Source organism: Nematolebias whitei, chromosome 8 (assembly GCF_014905685.2).
Source record: "Nematolebias whitei isolate Nwh7 chromosome 8, NemWhi1, whole genome shotgun sequence".
NCBI classification, from domain to species: domain Eukaryota; kingdom Metazoa; phylum Chordata; class Actinopteri; order Cyprinodontiformes; family Rivulidae; genus Nematolebias; species Nematolebias whitei.
The window spans coordinates 45,314,386-45,337,342 of record NC_056505.1 but is presented as its reverse complement, the minus strand read 5'-3'; the positions used below and the strand labels follow the sequence as shown (position 1 = coordinate 45,337,342).

Sequence of the window (22,957 nt, the reverse complement as noted above, 5' to 3'; positions counted from 1 at the left end):
TAGGTCTAGATTGACATAAAAGCATTAAAATAATAATTTCTATATCAAGAACCTAAACCTTTTAGTCCAGGAGTTTGTCTCTCTCTTTCAGGAGGTACTCAACACAACAATTGGAACAGTCAAAGTCCAAATTCTGGACCTGTTTAGTGGCTCTTTAAACACTGACTCCAGCTGTAATATTTAATTTACTGAAAACCCAAATTTGGGGTTTTCATAAGCTCTAAGCCACAGTCGTCAACATTTACTGTAATAAACACCTAAAATAATTCACTTTTTGTGGAATGACTCTACATAACAGGACTTCTTAAATTTAACTACATAATTGAATTCACTTTTTGAGGACATTCTAATTATTTGAGATGCACAGTACCTGCAGGACTGTATCTAAAGTCTTGTATAATCAACATTTCAGGAAGTACCCAAGCATCTGCTCAGATGAGGAGAGGGACCAGTACAGGGCTGTGTTCAATGATCAGTACGCTGAGTACAAGGAGCTGCATGCTGAGGTCCAGGCCATGGCCAAGAAGTTTGAAGAGATGGACGAGATGATGCAGAACCTCCCATCCAGGCCCTCCAGCCAAATGGTACAGCTCTGACCCGGTTCACACGCATGTTGGGATTCAGACTGCAAAATTTGATCATTTACTGTTTTCTTTTTATTTCAGGAGAAAGAACGGATCAACAGCATTTTAACTGAGTATCAAAAAAAGAAATCTGTAAGTATTCTCATCATATTTATGATCAAAACTCTTACACTGGCTCTGTGTGTGTGGACTAAACATATGAAATATACAAAACATCCAAAACATATAAGAACAACAGAAACTAGAAAGTTCCTGGAAAAACTTTGACAGGGACTGCCACATTGTGGCATTTTTTAAATTATGATTTGACAGTACTTTGTATTGGGGTTCACTCTCAGCTAGCAATACACCAAATTTTAGTTCAATATGGTAAAAAAAATCAATGAGTTATAGTCATGTTTTCTTTTAAGCTATGGTGGCCATCTTGGATTTTTTTAATTTGGATTCAACATGTGATGGGGAACATTCTCAGCTATAATAACCACACCTAATTTCTGATCTGTATATATAAAAATAGCTCAGTTAAATTTAGCCATCTTACAATTTTTATTTGAATTCATTATTATTGGGCATTGCTCTCAGCTACCACCACACCAAACTGCAGCTTAATACTGTATCTTTAAATATGGCTGATATAAAGTATTTTTCCTTTTTAGCTCAGGCAGCCATCTTGGATTTTTGATTTACAATCAGAGGCTGTTAGGGATTGTTCTCAGCTACCAGTACACCAAATTTAAGTGGACTAGCTCTTAACTCTGAGTTATAGCCATTTGAAATTAGATTTGGCAGCCATCTTGGATTTTTTTTAAATTTGAATTCAGAGCATAGCCGTCAGGTACCACCACATCAAATTTCAGCTCTATCTTTTAAAATAGTTGAGTTTTCATATTTTTTCAACTAATAAATAAAGGTTGAATGTTATAGTCAGTTCTATTTCGTATAAGCTTCGCCCTTTAAGGCTGTCGCTGATGGGTTTATCCCGTTATGCGAAGCATTACACTGAAAAATTTAGTCCACACCCACCTGCTGTGTGGGCCCCACCTGGTCCGTATAAATTACATAAAAATCGGCTCCCATTTTTCTTCAGCGAGCTAATAGCACTGTCAGAAGAACGAAGAAGGAAAGTTGTGTAGATGACCAACTTTTGTTAAGAATGCTTGGCCCGTCACGTCGACCTCCGGTCATCCCGGTAAGCTCTCCTCCCCGAGGAGAAGCTAACGAGCAGTCTTGTTTCAAGGTAAGCGCCGAGGAGTATTTCTCAGTGACAGGTCGCTACATTCTGGACAACGCCATCTTGTAATTTTCCTTTTATCGCCGACCCTCGGAGCGAATTGGATGGTTCCTCCGGGACAGGCAGCGTCAGCAGCAGCCCCCCGCGGCTCATTCCCTCATGGAGAGCGTAGTGTCGGTGGAGGGGGGCTGAGCAAATGCTCACCTCATCCCACCTCGTTTCGCATCGGCGATCACACCGCTCCGGCCGACGGCGCCCTCTGGGGTTGCTCGCGTAACCTAGGAGTGGCTGACATGAAGGGGCCCTTTTTTACGTCCCGCGCTTTTCCCGCAAGTTCGGATGATCTGGCGGGAGGGTTTTTTTCTAGGCTCCTTTCCGGCTCACCGTCCTGACCCCATCTGGCCTCGTTTTCCCAACAGGACGTCCTATGGGACGAGGCCACAGCCGGCTTTCCTGGTAGATTGGGGGGCCGGTCTCCACAGCCCGCGCCCATCACCAGAGCAGAGGGGTTTTCACTGAGCGGTTTTTCCCTCAGTGCCCCTTGGAGCCGAGCCTGACAGAGGCTTTTCTTGGAGCAAGATGTCCAGGTGGACCAGTGTCCCGCACCTCCGGTTAGCGTAACCCAGAAGGTGACACCGATCTCTGACTGAGCTCACCAGCATGCGTTCCAGACAGCCGCAGCGAACAACACGTTACGCTGTTGGCGTACATGTTCGGAGGCGGGAGGAGACAAACGCTCCCTCTGCAGGGCAGCTGATGTCATCCCCAACTGGTGCGCCTCTTTTCTGTCTGCCGGCCCGCATCGCAGCCGGAGGACGGAGTTTTCAGCGTTTCCCTGAGACCGCCAACAGATGGCGCTCTAGGACAACAAATGGCAAAGCAAATGACGGTTTTTGGCGGAGAATGTGTGTAAGGTGACACGAGTTTGGAGTAAAACATCATTTAATGATGAAAGTGTTTATTTTTAGCCAGTCTGTCAGCTCAGATGATCTGACAGTGGCTCTCTCTCACACCCTCCAAACGAAATGAGCCGGTGGCAAGACGATTCCATGGCCGTCTCGCTGAGCTTCAGCCCCGTCCGTCAGAGACCGGCCCTCTTCATCCCGGCAACAGAGTGTCCAACATTTTTCCCAGAGATCCCCAGCAGACGGCGCCCTGGGCCAACGAATCCCAGAGCTCATGGGGGAAAAGATTCAAAATGATGGTCTGCGGAGGGTGTGTGTAAATATGACACAAATGTTGAATAAAACATCATTCAATGATCAAAGTGTCTGTTTCTAGTCAGTCTGTAAGCTCGGATGGACTCACAGCGGCTGCGCACACACCCTCCACACATAACGAGACGGTGTCCTTAAATAAGGGTTTTTTAAACTCACCGTTGCTCCAAGAAATGACGAGATACTCACATGACACAATGGTAAGCAAAATAACTCGTTGTCAACCCGAGCTGCACGATCCTCACCCAAGCGGTGTCAAACGCGCACTCGCGTGACGCAAACAGCCTTCAACCAAACAGCGTTGCGTTGATGATGGTGCACACACAGCTCCCCAGTGTTCACAGGCCCACATCGGCATAAATGTGGGACCGCAGGTCGGTTTGGTGGAGGACCTCGCTCTCAGTGAGAGCGACACACGCCGCATCGAAACAAACGCGTGCCGCCGCGGCGTGGGCAGCCTTCATCCACCGCGTCTCAGCGCTCGGCCGCTCACGGCAGCATAAGCGTGAGACAGCTGAGCGAACCCAGTGACGAACCTCACTTCCAGCGAGAGCGGCGCGCGTCCCACCAGAGAAAACATGTGCTCCCGCTGGGCTCGCAGTCTTCCCTCAAACGGCACGGCGTAGATGAAGTCGCACTCACCGCTCCGCAGCGCTTGCCCGCTCATGGTCGCCATAGATGCGAGATCTCAAAGCGAACCCAGCGCAGGACACCGCTCGCGGCAGGAGCGACACGCGTTTCACCGCAGTGGCATCAAACGCCCCACGGCGAAAGAGGAGTAAAGGAGGCCATCTTTGTGAAAAGAAATCATCCATCATTGAACAGGGGTGGAGGCCTCCGGGTTCAGCTGTCCCCCTCTTACAATGCTGTTATTGCTAGTATCACTCAACCCCCTGTGAATAGTAAACAGCCATCAGGTGCTAATGATCCATTGTTAGGCTGATGGTCCTTCTTGATCATGTGAACAGCTGGTTTTGGTTGTCAGCAGCAAACTGTTTGATCCACTCTGAGAAGGTGCTATTTATCAGACAGCTGAATACAGCACCTCAGACTGATTCAATTCAATTCAATTCAGTTTATTTATATAGCGCCAAATCACAACAAAGTTGTCTCAGGGCACTTTACAGGAACCTTCACATACATAAAAGCCAATTAGTAAAGTTCTCTATCTAAGGAATCCAGCAGACAAGTTGAATCTTGGCTTCATTGCAGTCTCTCATCCTGAGCAAGCACAGTGGCAACAGTGAAAAGGAAAAACTCCCTTTTAAAAGGAAGAAAACTCCAGCAGAACCAGGCTTAGGACAAACGGCCATCTGCTTTGACCGGCTGGTTGAGAGGACAGGAAGGAGAGACAGACGAGCATAGAATGGTAGGTCCAGGTATAGGTCCAGGTGTACCTGAAAGACAAAAAAAACACAGGATAAGGATAGAAAAGATAATTACAAATACAAAACAGGTTGAGCAGAGTAAGTAAAGACAGTAGTAGAGTGAAAATTGTGGTCAGTTTGTCCTCCAGCAGTCTAAGCCTATAGCAGCATAACTAAGGGACAGCTCAGGAAACCCAAGCTGACCCTAACTATAGTTAGTAGGAGAGATCATATTTCTCCAGTTTTAGTTTCTCTCCATTGGCTCCCTGTCAAGTGCAGAATAGAATTCAAAATCTTACTTCTAACATACAAAGCTCTCAACAACCTAGCTCCATCTTATATTACAGATCTTATTGTTCCATATTTTCCTAACAGAATGGGAGGCAGATCTTTCAGTTATCAGGCTCCTCTCTTGTGGAAACAACTTCCAATCTCTGTCCGTGAGGCTGACACATTATCCAGTTTTAAAACTAGGCTTAAGACTTTCCTTTTTGCTAAATCCTCCAGTTAATCAATCAACCTTTATTTATACAGGTAAATCCCATTGAGCCTCGAGGACTCATTTACAAGAGAGACCTGATTTCAACACAGAAAGATGACAACAATGGACAACAATAAACAGTTATAAAAAAGCATACTACAGTTTTTTTGTTTTGTTTTGTTTTTTTAACAAATAGGATGGCTAAAAGGAAAAGGTAACAAAACAAACAAAAAAAAAAACAGCTAGATTCCAAGACAAATGTAGAAAACTAAAAACAGGAACATGTCTGCATTGGTCCCTGCCAGGTGTCCAACAGATTCTTAAAGACACTTAGAGAGGTCAAGGTCGAGAGCTTCAAATCTTTTTGTAAGATATTCCAGGAAACAGGAGCGGAATAGGAGAAGGCCCTTTTGCCTAGTTCAGTCCTCATTGAGGGAACACTGCAGGTAAAAATGTCCTGAGAGCGCACTCCGTAGCTGCACTCACGCAGAGACATGTAGGAGGAGATGTATGAAGGCAGCAGACCAAGAAGTGATTTAAAGATAAAAATGTACCAATGGGAGAGTCTGCGTGAAGTTAATGATGTCCAGTTAACCAGTGAATACAGGGTGCAGTGGTGGGTACGATAATCACAGCCAGTTATGAATCTTAGTGCACCATGATAGACAGCATCCAACATCTGCAGGGTTCTTGTAGGAGCGTTCATGTAAATAATGTTACCATAATCAATTGAGGGAAGGAAAGTCACAGATACAAGGCGTTTTCTAGCATTCAGGGTTAGACAGGATTTGTTTCTGAAAAAGAAACCCAGTTTAACTTTCAGTTTCTTTATCAAGTTTTCCACATGGAGCTTAAAAGAAAGATGTGAGTCGACCAAGATACCCAAATATTTATAGGAATCAACAAACTCAATGGGGACACCATTTGAGGATAAAATCGGAGGAAGAACTGCTGGGACCAACTTCCTATTTGAAAAAAGCATCCCTTTGGTTTTGTCAGCATTTAGGACAAGTTTGAGGCGAAACAAATCAGTCTGGATGATGTTGAATGCAGATTTCAAAAGCTGGTAAGCCTTAGCAACAGTTTTAGCTCGACAATAAACTGTGTCATCAGCATAGAAATGTATGGATGCATTAGGGATATTTTTACCTACATTATGTATGTAGATTGTAAAGAGGGTGGGTCCTAAGACTGAGCCTTGTGGTACACCATTGTTGACTGTTAAATAACTGGAGGAAGTACCATTATGTTGAACACATTGCCTCCGGTCTGAAAGATAGTTAGAGAACCAACCAATGGTGTGATCTGAGAAACCGATTTCTGAGAGTTTATGACACAAGATGTTATGATCCACAGTGTCAAAAGCTTTAGACAGGTCTAAGAAAAGTGCAGCACAATAATCCTTAGCATCCAGTGCTTCAACAACGTCATTAAGAACCTTCAGTGAAGCAGTGGTTGTGCTGTGTTGTTTCCTGAAACCAGATTGATGTGGAGGTAAGATGTTAAATGAGTCCAGGTAATTTTTGATTTGAGAGTTTATCAGTTTTTCTAGAACCTTGGCTAAAATGCAGAGTTTAGAGATTGGTCGATAGTTGTTCAGTGAGGTGGGGTCTCCTCCCTTCAGCAAAGGAAGAACAAAGGCTGTTTTCCAAGTGTCTGGGATGGAGTTTTGTCTTATGGAGAGATTGAAGATGTGGGTCACAGGGACTGTGATGATATGAGCAGCCAGCCTTAAGAAATAAGGTGGAAGTTCATCTGGACCTGCAGATTTTTTAGGATCAAGATCTTTTAACAGTTTATTGACCTCACTGACTGAGAATGGAGAAAAAGAGAAGCTGTGATTAACTGAGGATTGACTTGTAGGAGGGATTTGATTTGTAGAAGTTTGGTTATTAAGTGAAGTGGCTGATCTTCCATTAGTGACTGTGTCAAATAAAGAACCAGAAGCAACAAAATGTTTGTTGAAACAGTTCAGGATCTCGTGCTTATTTGACACAGAAACAGAGTTAACTAGAAGTTGTGATGGGAGGTCAGATGATTGGGGGGTGCCTGAGAGAGATTTGATGGTTTTCCAGAATCTGTTAGGGTCATTTAGATTTTTGGAGGTCTCAGATAAGAAATAGTTGCGTTTTGCTGCTTTGACAGAAGTTGTGCATTTATTCCTCATCTGTCGAAAACTCAACCAATCAGTGTCTGAGCCAGATTTTCTCGCTGCGGCCCAAAGATGGTCTCTCCTGTGCAGGAGGTCAGCTAGCTCTGGAGTAAACCAGGGGCTGTCTCGTCCCTTTATTCTGAACTGACGAAAAGGAGCATGTATGTTCAGGAAATAAATGAAATTATTATGGAAATAGTTCCAAGCGGAGTTCACGTCATCAGTTAACAGAATACGATGCCAGTCAAAGTGAGACAGATCCCAGAGGAATGACTGTTCACAAAAACGTTTCAAATCCCTTTTTTGAATTAATCTGGGCTTAGAAGGTGGAAGTTTAATATCTCTCAAAGCAGCTGTCACACAGTGATCACTCAAAAGATCAGCGAATATACCTGTACCAGGGAATTAAGACTAGTTAAGACTCTGGCAGCAGCATTTTGGATCAACTGAAGACATTTTAAAGACGTATTTGGACATCCAGATAATAAACCATTGCAATAGTCCAGTCTAGACGTGACAAATGCATGGACCATTTTTTCTGCATCATTTTTAGAAAAGATGTTTCTAATTTTAGCGATATTACGCAGGGGGAAGAAGGCAGTTCTAGTAACGTTTTTAATGTGGAGGATAAAAAACATGTCCTAAACAAAAGACTGAGGAAGTCTTCCGGATGAAAGACGAAACGTTTCTACATTTTTTTGTTGTTTTGCTTTGTTTTGTTTTTTGAATGTCCTGAGGACCAGATTTAACTTTTTTAGATAGTGTGGCCTAAGTTAAGTTTTAGGGTGGAAAAAAATCACTATCCAATATGAAATGATGATTATAATCACTCCTTCTTACAAACCGGATTCCAAAAGAGTTGGGACACTAAACAAATTGTGAATAAAAAACTGAATGCAATGATGTGGAGATGGCAAATGTCAATATTTTATTCGTAATATAACATAGATGACAGATCAAAAGTTTAATCTGAGTAAATGTAACATTTTAAAGGAAAAATATGTTGATTCAAAATTTCACAGTGTCAATAAATCCCCAAAAAGTTGCGACAAGTAGCAATAAGTGGCTGGAAAAAGGAAATTGAGCATATAACGAACAGCTGGAAGACCAATTAACACTAATTAGGTTAATTGACAACGTGATTGGGTATAGAAAGAGCTTCTCAGAGTGTCAGTGTCTCTCAGAAGTCAAGATGGTAAGAGGATCACCAATTCCACCATTGTTGCGCAGAAAGATAGTGCAGCAATACCAGAATGGTGTTACCCAGCGTAACATAGCAAAGACTTTTAAGTTATCATCATCAACCGTGCGTAACGTCATCAAAAGATTCAGAGAATCTGGAACAATCGCTGTGCGTAAGGGTCAAGGCCGTAAAACTCTACAGGATGCTCGTGATCTCCGGGCCCTTAAACGTCACTGCACCTCAAACAGGAATGCCACTGTCAAGGAAATAACAGAATGGGCTCAGGAATACTTCCAGAAAGCATTGTCAGTGAACACAATCCACCGTGCCATCCGCCGTTGCCAGCTGAAACTCTACAGTGCAAAGAGGAAGCCATTTCTAAGCAAGCTCCGCAAGCTCAGACGTTTGCACTGGGCCAGGGGTCATTCAAAATGGAATGTGGCAAAACGGAAGACTGTTCTGTGGTCAGATGAGTCACGATTTGAAGTTCTTTATGGAACACTGGGACGCCATGTCATCCGGACCAGAGAGGACAAGGATAGCCCAAGTTATCAACGCTCCGTTCAGAAGCCTGCATCACTGATGGTATGGGGTTGCATGAGCGCTTGTGGCATGGGCAGCTTGCATGTCTGGAAAGGCACCATTAATGCAGAGAACTATGTTCAGGTTCTAGAACAACATATGCTCCCATCTAGACGTCATCTCTTTCAGGGAAGACCCTGCCTTTTTCAACACGATAATGCCAAACCACATTCCAGCAATCACAACATCATGGCTACATAGGAGAAGTATCCGGGTACTGAAATGGCCAGCCTGCAGTCCAGATCTTTCACCTATAGAGAACATTTGGCGCATCATAAAGAGGAAGGTGCGACAAAGAAGGCCCAAGACGATTGAACAGTTAGAGGCCTGTATTAGACATGAATGGGAGAGCATTCCTATTTCTAAACTGGAGAAACTGGTCTCCTCTGTCCCCAAACGTCTGTTGAGTGTTATAAGAAGAAGGGGGGATGCCACACAGTGGTAAAAATGGACTTGTCCCAACTTTTTTGGGATTTGTTGACGCCATGAAATTTGGAAACAGATTTTTTCCTTAAAATTATACATTCTCTTAGTTTAAACTTTTGATCTGTGATTTGTGTTCTATTCTGAATAATATATTAGACGTTGGCACTTCCACATCATTGCATTCAGTTTTTATTCACAATTTGTTTAGTGTCCCAACTTTTTTGGAAACCGGTTTGTACTAATGGCCTAGCATAAAGCAATATGATCATCATCCATCATGTTTATTAGTAACTTAAAATGCCTAATTAAAACTCCAGTAATGGGCTAGGTCTACTGTAACCTTACCCAGCTGTAGGGTCAAGAGACAAACATGTAGCATTAACACAGTATGAACAACATTCAGGAATTGTTTCTATTAGAAAATTATCACATATTTTATGTGAACTGTAACATTGCTTCGCCCACAAAGAAATGTAACCCAGGGTGAGCTAATCTCGGATAAACTAACCTCGGATAAACTAACAAACAACATAGCTGTAATGGTGGAGGTAGTGAAGCTCATGGTGTTACCTGAGGCATTTAGTGAGGCATTTATTTCTTATCAAACAACATTAAAGCAAAGAAGATGGGAGAAAAAATCCAAGCTACTAATAACTTCAAATAGTTACTGCAGTGGATATCATGCCACAGAGCGACGCAGGGCAATAACTCACTGTGAAATTCAGTATGCAAGAGTATTTTTTACATTACACAACCTATTAAACATTTTGTACAAAATCAGTTTAGTTGCATCCAGATATATACCGAGCACTACTGTTTGCTAAGACTTAAAACTATAAAAATGGCCTCTAGTCATGGGATTAGCTTACTTACCGCCTTTGTTAGACGTCATATGACCGTAAACTTCCATGATAAATCCACAACGCCAAACATTATTCCTCAATATGCGATGAAATATGCAGTATAAAGTTTGGAAAACGCTAGAAAACAAGGAGGTTGCTTGTAGCTACTTAGCGTCTTTGCATGTTGGCGCCAAAACTGTAGAAGACGCTGATTGGCTGGAATGAAAGTTCGCCTGTGATTTCATTGGTTGAATTTTTTACGTCTTCGAAAACTTTTGTTGTCGCTACACAAGTCACATGACACAGTCTGCACGCATTTTGTGTGCTGCATACAGACAGATTGTAGAGACCGCTGTGCTCGGGCTGACAGTTTATTATAAAAGCTTATTATAAAGCAGGAGATAACCAGATATTTTGCTTGGGCATTTGCCCGGTTGCCCATATTGTTAATCCTGCCTTGTGGCCAGTCTGCAACTGCGCAGCATATATTTTCTTGTGCGCAAAGAATGTGCGATCAGTGCGTGATTGCGCAGGCGCACATCTTAGAGGGAACAATGTTCGAGAAGTTTCCTGGGCCGGCAAACAGAGTTCAGATTGACCGATGAGGCTGGAAATAATCCTGGTCCAGTTCTTATCAGCTTTCTGCATCCATTGAGCGCCAAAGTCATTATGAATAAGGAACAAACGTTTTAGTCAGGTTTGGATTCAATCAAAACTTTTCCTCAATTTTGGCAGAAAGCAGCGGCCGGAAGCACTGTTGTTTTCTGGGCAGTATAGTTCTTTTGACTGGTGATACAGTATAGGCTTATTGAAAGAAAACTACAAAAAGGTGGCGCCTGTCCCAAGTTTTTTTTATTTAATTTTTTATTTCTACTGTCCCAATCACATGAGTAATATTAAAGTTGACAATCGTTGAAAAACAAAACGCGAGAGAGCGAGTCCTCGAAAGTCAAACCGAGAAGTAGCGAGGGACTACTGTACTGCTAGTATCACACAGCCCTCTGTGAATAGCAAGCAGCCATCAGTCGTTAGGCTGATGGTCCTCTTTATCATGTGAACAGCTAATTGTTGATGTCAACAACAAACTGACTGATCCACTATGTGAAGGTTTTATTTATAAGACTGAGTTTGTTGCAGCTCCTCAGACTGAAGAAGTCTTTTGGATTAAAGACAAAACGTTTCAACAAGTTTAAATTTTTTTTTTTTTTTTTTATCGTCCAGAGGACCTGGCTTAACTTTGTTAGATTTTTCTATCTGGGTTATTGAGCAAGCATCAGGATATCCTAAGGCTTGCTCAATAACCCAGGTAGAAAAATCTAAAAAATTTAAGTCTGGTCTTCTGGACATTCAAAAAACAAACCAAAACAAATAAAAGCATCAGGATATTTGCTCCTTTTAGATTTTCTTCTTTTTGCTATAACGTTAATTCAGTTTTAGCTTCTTCAGCGAACTTCTGTCAGCACTCGGCATTCATGTTGCAGTTTCAAAGAAAATGCAATTTCCTTCATGTCTTCTTGTCTCTCTGTCTCACATTTGCCTCCTTGTCTTTTTTGTTTTGTTTTTGTTCGTTTGTTTCTCTCGTTAGGACCCAACCTATCTGGAGAAAAGAGATCGTTGCGAGTACCTGAAGAACAAGCTGTCCCACATCAAACAGAAGATCCAGGAGTACAGCAAGACCACAGACTAGAAATGTAATCTTTGAACTCTGTCGTCTGATTTAGATGCAGCAGTCTGACCTTCAAAGGCTCATTATCAGATTCTTATTTTTAGATGGATCAAAGGAGAAACCTTGAACCCCAACAGTGTGATGACATTTTAAATGAACCAGTTAGATTTTTCTTTTGATTACTAGTTTTACCGGATGACAAATATTCATTTGTTCCCAGCATAGAATAACTTTGAGATGAGGTGGTTTTTCTGAAAGACGTCAGAGCAGGTTGTTGGTACCACTAGAGATTGAACTTGCTTCACAGAACAATAGATTTATCAGGGCGTTAACAGGATGACAGTAAGACTTACAGTTTCATTTGGACAAAGTGTGTCCACACATTTAACACAAGGGAAATACACCCATTGTATGAGGATGCAGACAAGTTTCTTGGGGCCCTGATTGGAGGGATGGTATCTGTTGTGAATCACAGCATGAAGGTTCAGCTGCTGACCATAGAGCCTGATTCTTTTTACTATGAATTGTTTTAACATGTGCTAAAGCATTAACTTGTATTTTTTTAACAAATACTATGCAGAATGTGAAATGTTTCTCTCCACAGAGAGCAGCTTACCATGTGTTTACTTCACTCTTCTCTCATTCGTTTGGATTTCATCTGTTTGTTTGTTTTTTGTTTTTTTTAATTAATGATGGTATTTCATATTGTTAGTGCCAATAAAAAAACTTTATGATTTGTGTTTAATTTGTTGTTATACCATACCATACCACACACAAAACATACAACAAAATACCAAACTCCCACACCCTATCAGCTGCACAGACATGAACATATTAAACAAGCATTGACATATTTTGAACATAGGATACAAATGTCTGCCAAGTGCCCCAAAATCTCTTAACTGAATCTTCCAGAGTATATCTATCTTTTCCAGATGTACAGGATACATGACTTCGCTTATCCAGTGTTCTTATGCCGAGAGATGTGAATCCTTCCATAAGTCTCCTGGCTAGAAGAGAGCTATAAACAATCATATTCCTCTCACACTTACTGAAGGATGTATGGGACCACTCCAAACAGTGAGATGAACGGTGATGGGCGAACAGTTTTTCCACATATCCCAGAGAAGGTGTCAAAAATAGATTGCCATTAGGTCTGCAGTTTGGGACAAGTCCAGAATGTGTGCAAGAGTGTAGCTGGAGTTTGTTTACAACGATTACATGCGGGGTCCAAGTCTGCCTTGATCTTGGAACAGCTTGTCTTTGGACAAGTGCAGCCAGTGCACCACCTTGAATTGAATTACAGTATGTCTCAGACAGATTGAGGATGAGTAAATGTTCTTAATCTTTCACCACATTGAGTCTGATGCAGGTTCCTCCAAGTCCATTTCCCATTTCAGTTTAAGGGAGTCCAAACTGGTCTCATTATATGAACTGAGCAGTGTATAGATCTTGCTGAGAGCCCCCTTGGTATCAGACCTGCATTCCAAAATCTTAACCACAAAATGTTTAGAGGGGTACAAAGAAAAATAATCCACATTAGACCTCACAAAATGTTTCAGTTGCAGATATCTGAAAAACTGTGACTTATGGATATTGTTTTTTATGGATTGTTTTTTTTTTATTTAGGCCTGTATTTTGTATTGTTGTAAAACACTTTGTGATTTTATCTATAAAAAGTGCTATATAAATAAAGTTTATTTACTTGCTTATTAAACTTCTGTACCAGCTGCTCAAAAGAGGCAAACATCATCAACATAGAGATATGGTGAGTGATTACAATAGTTTTATTAAAATTTGTTCAGCAACTCACGAGCTATAACTAAAAGTACAAATAAACTCACACAAAGACCAAAACATTATACTCTGCGCTTGATCAAAATTCACCAGTGCTCCTCTGTGTTCATATTTTTAATTATACATCAAACCATGACACAAGTTTCAGATGACTCACTGTCGGACCAATCCCTTGACCTGTCGTCAATGTATTCTCTGACTTTTGTTCCCGTTGTGCTCATAGAACTTCCATTTTCATCTTTCTGTGATTTAATGAACAGCCCTGACTCTGCCCTAAAACGGCTGCTGTCTGACTGTTTCTTGGAAGACTGGTTTTGTTGGAGGAGAACTGGTTTGGTAGGATTTAGTAGTAATGGATGTTTTCATTTTCACAACCCTAGAGGCATTTTAGTAATGTGTTCTGTCAAAAATCAGGAGCATAACAGAAGAAGAGGATGAAGCCTGTGTTTTGCATCTGGTTTGACTAAAGTGGGCGGGGCTGGATCTAGATCCCCCACTTTGCCCATCCAACAAAAATAGGCTAATTTTTAAACTTTTTTCTTGTTTAATTTTCTTTACTTAAAAAATAAACATAAAAAAATTATAAATTTCTGTTATCAATAATTAACTTAAAAAAAATAATTAAAATTTGGCTATATTTAAGTCGTGCAGGCAACAGGTCCAGTAAGAAACCCCAGATCTGAGTATTCTCTGTGGTCTCATAGTGGGATGTGCCCAGAACACATGGACTTTCTGATGACATGTTGGTATTCACATCAGTACAAACAATTTAGTGTGTGTGTACAGAAATGCCTAAACTATTGTATATTTGAGTATTTTTTAAAAGCCATTCAGTGTATATTGTATAGACCCTATTGTATACCAATAATTAATTTATATCTGGAAGCACTGACGCTGAAGGTCATGGCCCACAGACAACAACAAAACCAGATCAAATGCAAAAAGCAGAAATGAGACCCTGAGATTCTCAAACCAGCCATTCTCCTCCATGACTGGGTCTCAAGATTCTGTCCATGAACACTACAAACAGGATTGGAGACAAGGGACAGACCTGATGGAGTCCAACCAACACTAGTAACTCGACTATGTGGCATAAAGGTGGACACAGCTCCTGCTTTGACGTTCAGGTAACGCACAACACTTAAAAGTGACCTGGTACCCCCACAGAATGCCTTGTGGAGCACAGTCATAAGACTTCTTGGAACTACAAAATACATGTAGACTGGAGAGCCAAACTTCTATGACCCTCTTAGCGACTTTGCAAGGATGATGATCTGGACCACTGTTCCACAGTCAGGAAAAAGGACACGCTGCTCCTCCTGAATCCAAGTTTATCACAATCGGTCAGAGCACCCTCGAGTAGGACTAAGCTTCACTGGTCAGGCTGAGAAGTGATCCCATCCCTCAATGGTTGGAACACACTCGAACAATCATGGACCACTACCCCAGTCTGCTGCTCCACAGCCAAAAAAATTTTCTTTCTTCTTCTTCTTTTGGTTTTTCCCTCTTCAGGGGTCTCCACAGCATGTCATCTTCCATGCTCCTCCATCTCACTCTGTCCTCTGCATCCTCTGTCCTCACTCCAACTACCTCCACGTCCTCTCTAGCTGGATCCATATACAGTGTCTCCTCTTTGTCTTTTTCCTGGCAGCTGCATTTCTAACATCCTTCTACCAATATACCCACTGTTCCTCCTCTGGACATGTCCAAAACCACTGTCCCTCCTCTGGACATGTCCAAACCATCTCAGTTTGGCCTCTCTAACTTTATCTCCCAATTGTTCAACCTGTGCTGTACCTCTGATGATCTCATTCCTAATCTTATCCATCCTTGTCACCCCTAAGAAGAACCTCAACATCTTCATTTCTGCCACTTCCAGTTTTTTCTCCTGTTTTTTGGTCCATGTCTCTGTCTCCAGACCATACAACACAGCTGGTCTCACCACTGTCTTGTAAATGTTTCCTTTGATCTTTGCTGACACCTTTTGTCAGAAATCACTCCTGAAACTTTTCTCCATCCACTCCATCCTGCCTGGACTCTCTTTTCACCTCTTTACCACACTCCCCATTTTCCTGGACAGTCACTGTTCCACTTCCTCCCTCTCATTCGCACACATGTGCTCTGTCTCACTACGGCTGACCTCCACTTCTTTCAAGTGCATACCTCCACCTCTCCAAGTTCTCTTCCACCCGTTCCCTATTCTCACCACAGATCATCATGTCATCTGCAAACATCATAGTCCATGGGGATTTTCTACAGTCCATAGACAAAAATATATAATAAAAAGAATAGCAGAACAAGTTAAATGTTACACAAGGCTAAAAAGGGAATATTTGCAAATGGCCATTTATACTCTACATTCATAATAAACTTTTTTTTTCATATTTTCCATGGATTTTATAGTTATGATCAATTTTGTGACCAAATCAAACCCACTTTAATTTCTGACACTTTCACTCGGACTGATCCATGGTTTAAATGGTTTCACTGGGTGGAAACGAGGACTTGTCCTAGTGACGCCTCCACCTCAGCAGGGATGTTTTCAAGCTTGGCAATATATCTGAAGGGATGTTTTCAAGCTTGTCACTATGTCTGAAGGGATGTTTTCAAGCTTGCCAATGTGAATTTATGGGATGTTTTCAAGCTTGTCAAAGTGTCTGATGGGATATTTTCAAGCTTCCCACTACGTCTGAAGGCAAGTTTTCAAGCTTGCCAATATGTCTGATGGGATGTTTTCAAATATTGCCACAATGTCTGAAGGCAAGTTTTCAAGTTTGCCAATGTGTCAGAAGGTATGTTTTAAGCTTTCCAATGTGTCTGAAGCAATGTTTTCAAGATTGACAATATGTCTAAAGTGATGTTTTCAAGCTTGTCAAAATGTATGAAGTAATGTTTTCAAGCTTGCCACTACATCTGATGGGATGTTTTCAAACTTGCCAATTTTGTCTGAAAGGGTGTTTTTAAGCTTTCCACTATATGTGGAATTATGTTTTCAAGCTTTCCACTATGTCTGAAGGGATGTTTTCAAGCTTTCCACTATGTCTGAAGGGATGTTTTCAAGCTTGCCAATGTGTCTGAAGGGATGTTTTCAAGCTTGCCAATGTGACTTTATGGGATGTTTTCAAGCTTGGCAATATATCTGAAGGGATGTTTTCAAACTTGCCCATATATCTGAATTCATGTTTTCAAACTTGCCAAAATGTCTGATGGGATGTTTTCAAACTTGCCAATTTTGTCTGAAAGGATATTTTCAAGCTTTCCACTATATCTAAAATTATGTTACACAAGGCTAAAAAGGGAATATTTGCAAATGGCCATTTATACTCTACATTCATAATAAACTTTTTTTTTCCTATTTTCCATGGATTTTATAGTTATGATCAATTTTGTGACCAAATCAAACCCACTTTAATTTCTGACACTTTCACTCGGACTGATGCATGGTTTAAATGGTTTCACTGGGTGGAAACGAGGACTTGTCCTAGTGACGTCTCCACCTGTCCAGGTGAGTTTGACTCACTGAGTGAAAACATGTTGGACTGAAACTGAGCAGCTTTCTGTGAGGAAACAGACATGGTTTCCTGGGACTGGAGGGCGTGGAAGCCTTTCCTCGTGTTCGGAATGAGGACAGGTTAGTCCGGTACGTCAGGAAAAGGAGATCACGTGACGCGCACCTGCACCTGTAGGGTCGCGCGCTCGATTGTGTTCCTGTTTATTGTCGCAGCTTTGTTCTCTGGCAGCAGTTTCATCCTCAGGTGGGTTCGTTCTTTCTGTTTTACGCAACAATGGAAGAGAAGATGAGCAGGCTTATGTCTGACATGGGTTTACTCCATTTATTTTTTAATATATTATTAAGGATGAATATCCATTTCTTTACCTGTTAGTCCGTCGATTGATCGGCTGGATGGAGTAAAATGTGAAATATGAGTTTAAATCATATGAGAGGGTTTAGGTGGGTTTGTTGTTTTGGTTTTTCACTAGTTATATGAAAGTGATGAACTTAGTTAAAATCTTCAAATGTGACAAACATCAGCTCATGTGGGATTAAAACCGAGCAGACGAAGGTGTTCCTCAGGGATAACTAATAGGATTTACACACCTGACGGCTATCTCTCTCCGGCTGGATCTATCTCATAAAGTTGTTTCAGACTCTCAAAGAGCTTCTGTTTTCTTGCTTTCATCTGGAGACCAGCAGCTCACTGATGATGATGATGATGATTTCTTCAGAACTACAGCAGCTTTCCATCATTCCTGTCAAATGTAGCGGCCTGCCAGGGAGCAGAAGTGTCACGCCCTGTGCTGTTTACACTGCAGACGCACTTAAATCCTCTTTGATTCATTTCTAAGGTCTCATTATTAAACCCCACTTGGTACATTTATTATCTAATCAAAGAGGCCAAGCATTCCTTGAAGGAATGCATATCAGCATCATCATCATGGTCATGGTCATCATCATCATGCGACAACTGAGAACATGTGTTAGGAGTGAGCTGGCACCAGATCAACGTTTAGCCCAATATTTTTAAAAAAAGGACAGAATGGTTGGCATTTTTGTTGAATAATGTTGATTATCTGTGGTGGCCATCTTGAACTAGAGAAATTGCATTTCCTGCGAAAATGCAGTGAATGCTTATTGCTGAAGAACTTGCAGAAAAACAGCTGAAATTAGCTAAAAACATGCTGAAATGTAGCTGAACTGGAAGAGCAAGCCTAAGTTAGCAGAAAAAAGCAGAAAGAAAATATATTTGCTGAATTAGGTTTAAAAAACGCAGAAATGAGCACAAAAATGAGTACATTTGCTTAAAAAGCTGAAGTTTGCAAGGCTTAGATCGGCTGATATATCACTGAGATATAACTGAGTAAATAATCTAGGGGGCACACTTGAGTCGTATGTTAAACCACAATATCAATATTTCTAGACGTGCTCACTGATTATGCATTAAAAAATCTGGTTCCGATCGGATGTTGTAACACTGAGATATAACTGTTGTAATAATGTAGGGAGCGTACTTACCAATGTGTTTTTATAAGTGTTCACTGATCACGCACAATAATAATAATATTAGTTATTATTATTAGTTATTATTATTTTCTTCATGCATCATGAAGGACCTCACTCACCCTGCACACACACTTTTTGCCCCACTCCCCTCAGGAAGGAGGTTAAGGAGCATTAAGTGTAGAACCACTAGACTGAGGAACAGCTTCTACCCTGAGGCTGTTAGACTCATGAATCTCTAACTAGAATAATCACTGTGAAAAATCACATGTTGCTGCTGATCTGTTTCATGTTGCTGCTGATCTGTTTCATGTTGCTGCTGATCTGTTTCAATGTTGATGTGTTCATGCGTGCTCATCTGCTCACACAGACTCATGTTCATGTTTGTGCTGATGTTCAATGTTTTTATGTTATGAGTGCTTAGTGTATATTTAGTTGATGTTTTTCTTAGTTCATATCTTAGATGTTATTACTGTTTTTCTTATACATTTTATTGTTGGATGTAACTGGGACCCTGTGTACATAATTTCGCTCTGCCACATGTACCACATGAGGTGCGAATGACAATAAAGAAACTCTGACTCTGACTCTGATAAATCTGGTACATATTGGATGATATTTCACTGAGATATAACTGTTGGAATAATGTAGGGGGCGCACTGGAGTCAAAAGTTAAAATACAACACCAATGTGTCTAGAAGTGTTCACTAAAGATGCACCCAAAATGTGGTTCAGATCAGATGATATAACACTGAGATATACCTTTTGGAATAATCTAGGGGGCTCACTCGAGTCAAATGTTAAATAACAACACAAATGTATATAGAAGTGCTCACTGATCACGCACCAAAAATCTGGTGCGGATAGGATGATGTATCATTGAGATATAACTGTTGGAATAATCTAAGTGGCACACTAGAGTCATATGTTAAACCACAATATCAATGTGTCTAAAATTCCTCAATGATGATGCACAATAAATCTGGTGCAGATCGGATGTTGTATCACTGAGCTATAACTGTAGGAATAATGTAGGTGGTGCAGTGGAGGCTATTGGCCACTTTTCATGGATACCTGTTCAAGGGGTGGATAATGATCGATCAGAGTGATTTTGGTGCACCTCGGCTGAAATCTGTGCAATTTAGAGCCAAACGTATTGCAACGGCTTCACTTAATTCTCCACGCCACCATGCCCACATCTTCAAGCAAAAACGGTTTGCGCTTTAAATCAAGTCAGACCATATTATCTGTCTTCTAACACAGGATCATCCTGATTAGGTCAATGGCGTAAAAGAGGGAGCATTCCAAATTAAAAAAGAGACTTCCTGTTCTGACAGGGTGGGACTTTGATGACGTCAAAATATGACCACAGTGAATCATCGGTCATCCAACAGGGATGAGTCATGCCAAGTTTCGTGCATTTCGGTCTTTCAATGTGAAAGTTAGTGTTTGAAAATTTATGGCGTGAAGCAAAACTTTGAGGCCTGGCCACGCCCCTTTAACATATACGAAAATGCAAAATTTATATAGCTTTTACTCTCCGATGTCTTAAGGACATATCAACCAAGTCTGAAGGCAATCCTTCAAAATTCCTATGAGGAGTTCGTTAAAATTCGCAATTAGAAACGCCCCAAAATGACCCTTTGACCCAAAATGGCCGACTTCCTGTTGGTTTTGGACCAGGGCTCCAAGAGACTTTTTCATAGATCCTGAGAAGATACAGATATTCAGAGTTTCAGAATTATCGGTCAAAAAATGGCTTGGGGCTCAGGTTTTAATATATTGTAGGGGGCACTGTGGAGGCTATTGGCCACTTATCATGGATACCTGTTCAAGGGGTGGATAATGATCGATCATACTGATTTTGGTGCACCTCGATTCAAAACTGTGGAATTTAGAGCCAAACATATGGTGACGGCATTACATCTTACTTAGCCACGCCGCGCCGCGCCGCCCACATGCTCCACCCAAAACTGTCAGTGTTGGAAAGCAAGTTACACTAACATGTCTTCGGTCACTGGACACACTATCATGCTGATCAGGTAACAGGGGTCAGATAGGGTTCGTTCAATGTAAAACTTCATACTTCCTGTTGTCAGGGGGTGAGGCTTTAGTGATGTCATGATTTGACCATTCAGTCTTGCAGGGGACCTGATGTGGATCAATCACTGAAGGTTTGATGTCTCAGACAGTTTTCTTGTAGGAGCTATTAGCGTTTTGTTTTTCATGGCGAGATGTCAAACTTTCAGGTCCCCGCCCCTTCAGCATGCTCCGAAACGAGATGTTTAGGTAACTTTGCGTCCCCCATGCCTTTTGACCAAAATGGGCAAGTTTGAAGCCGATTGAGTGGAATCCCTAGGAGGAGTTTGTTCAAATGCATAGGTTGTAAACCGTCAAAAAGGTGTTAAAATTGGGCCGGCATTCCAAACTGGCTGCCTTCCTTTTTATCGTACAATGTTGGTGCCTGAGGGTTTTCTGTGCGCCTTGGGGAATTGGACAAACGTACCAAATTTCATGTTTCTACGACAAACTAAGGTTAATGCGGAGGGTATTTTGAAAATTTCTAGGTGGTGCTGTTGAGCCATTTCTGTTGCAATTTTTGCCACGCCCTTAAAATCCGTAATTTTTTACCAGTCCTGATGCGTCTGCCAAATTTGGTGACTTTAGGGATATGGTAAGGCCCCCAAAATGCCAATTCATTTGGCGGAAAAAATTGCAGCTTGGGCCTGAACAGAACGATTATAATAGGCCTTCGCAGTGCTTCACTGCTCGGGCCTAAAAATATGTCTTCAGAGAAGATTTAAAAACAGGAAGTGATGTCAAAGGTATCTCGTTCCACAGTTTAGGGGCAGCAACTGAAAATGCTCGGTCACCTCTCAGTCTCCTGTTAGACTTTGGAACGACCAACAGCAAATACCTGCACAAATAAGCATCAAACATTTCTATTGTTTTAATAAATAATCAAAATTTTATTAATAACCCAATTAAACTGTCAAACAGATTTGCAATTAGTTGTGCTGCTTAATTATATTTTTGAGTTTTTTAATAAAAATGCGTGATGACTTTGGACTTTTAGGGGCGGATATTTGAATTACTGGATACGAGCAAACATTTGCCGGAACGCACACGGTCACAATAAGGACGTTTCTGGATCCTGTTCTGGCAGGATCCAGCTCAAATTAAGCACTGATGATGTCCCAGTAGCTTTCAAACCCCAAAATACATTACGGCAAAGACTGGTCCATCCCAAAGATCCAGTCCCCCGGCACAAACAGAGTAAAGTTGTGTATGTTGTTCAGTGCCAGGAGGGTGATCAGTCTTACATCGGGGAAACTAAACAGTCACTGGGGAAAGGATAGCCCAACACAGAAGAGCAACATCATCAGGCCAGGACTCTGCAGTCTAAACTCATCTCCAGGCCAGCGGTCACTCGTTCAAGGATGAAGAAGTTCACATCCTTGATAGAGATGAACGATGGTTTGAGAGAGGAGTACAAGGAGGCTATCTTTGTGAAATGAAACCATCCATCATTAAACAAGGGTGGAGGCCTCCGTGTTCAACTGTCGCCCTCTTATAATGCTGTTATTGCTAGTATCACTCAGCCCCCTGTGAATAGCAAACAGCCATCAGAACAATAACGATCAAGAACAAGAAGAATCTGTCCAGAGGACCTGACTCAAACTTATGTTACACAGTTGCATTGGTGTTTCAGTATTTTTCAGAAACATTAACATGAAATTTTATTGTTTTCACAGATCATTGAGTGGATTACTTGGATCAGGAGTCTCAGGATGCCGAGCCACAAACATAGCAGCCCAAATGGAAGCAAATAGTACGATAACTCTTGTTTTATCACCTCAGCTATCAAACACACCTGTTATAAATCACACCCCACATTGGATTTATTCATTTGTTCTTTAACAAAAATTTGTCTGCTGCTAGACTGTAGGAGAATATCTAGGCTCAAGTTGCTTTAGCATTTATTTCTCAGTATTTAACTAACCAAAAAATTGTATTTTTAATTTCTTCTTGCTTCTATATATATATATATACTGTGTGTGTATGTATATATATATATATATATGTGTGTGTATGTATATATATATATATGTATATGTATGTGTGTATATATGTATATGTATGTGTGTATATATGTATGTGTATGTGTGTATATATGTATGTGTATGTGTGTATATATGTATGTGTATGTGTGTATATATGTATGTGTATGTATATATATATATAGGTATGTGTATGTATATATATATGTATGTGTGTGTATATATATATATATATATATATGTGTGTGTATGTATATATATATATATATATATATGTGTGTGTATGTATATATATATATATATATATGTGTGTGTATGTATATATATATATATATGTGTGTGTATGTATATATATATATATATATATGT

At 40.9% G+C, this 22,957-nt stretch overlaps 2 protein-coding genes across 2 annotated transcripts in view; both read left to right on the top strand.

Annotated features, from left to right (window-relative positions):
• The window catches only part of marveld2b (MARVEL domain containing 2b), a 55,496-nt gene extending 43,443 nt beyond the window's left edge, over positions 1-12,053 (top strand). The window contains exons 5-7 of the mRNA XM_037680634.1: positions 413-584; positions 666-716; positions 11,651-12,053. Coding sequence (XP_037536562.1) covers positions 413-584; positions 666-716; positions 11,651-11,752 — 325 coding nt within the window. The 3' untranslated portion in view covers positions 11,753-12,053. The remainder of the gene's footprint in view (positions 1-412; positions 585-665; positions 717-11,650) is intronic.
• A 5,138-nt stretch (positions 12,054-17,191) lies between these two features.
• The window catches only part of oclnb (occludin b), a 47,180-nt gene continuing 41,414 nt past the window's right edge, over positions 17,192-22,957 (top strand). The window contains exons 1-2 of the mRNA XM_037680633.1: positions 17,192-17,283; positions 22,283-22,359. Coding sequence (XP_037536561.1) covers positions 22,319-22,359 — 41 coding nt within the window. The 5' untranslated portion in view covers positions 17,192-17,283; positions 22,283-22,318. The remainder of the gene's footprint in view (positions 17,284-22,282; positions 22,360-22,957) is intronic.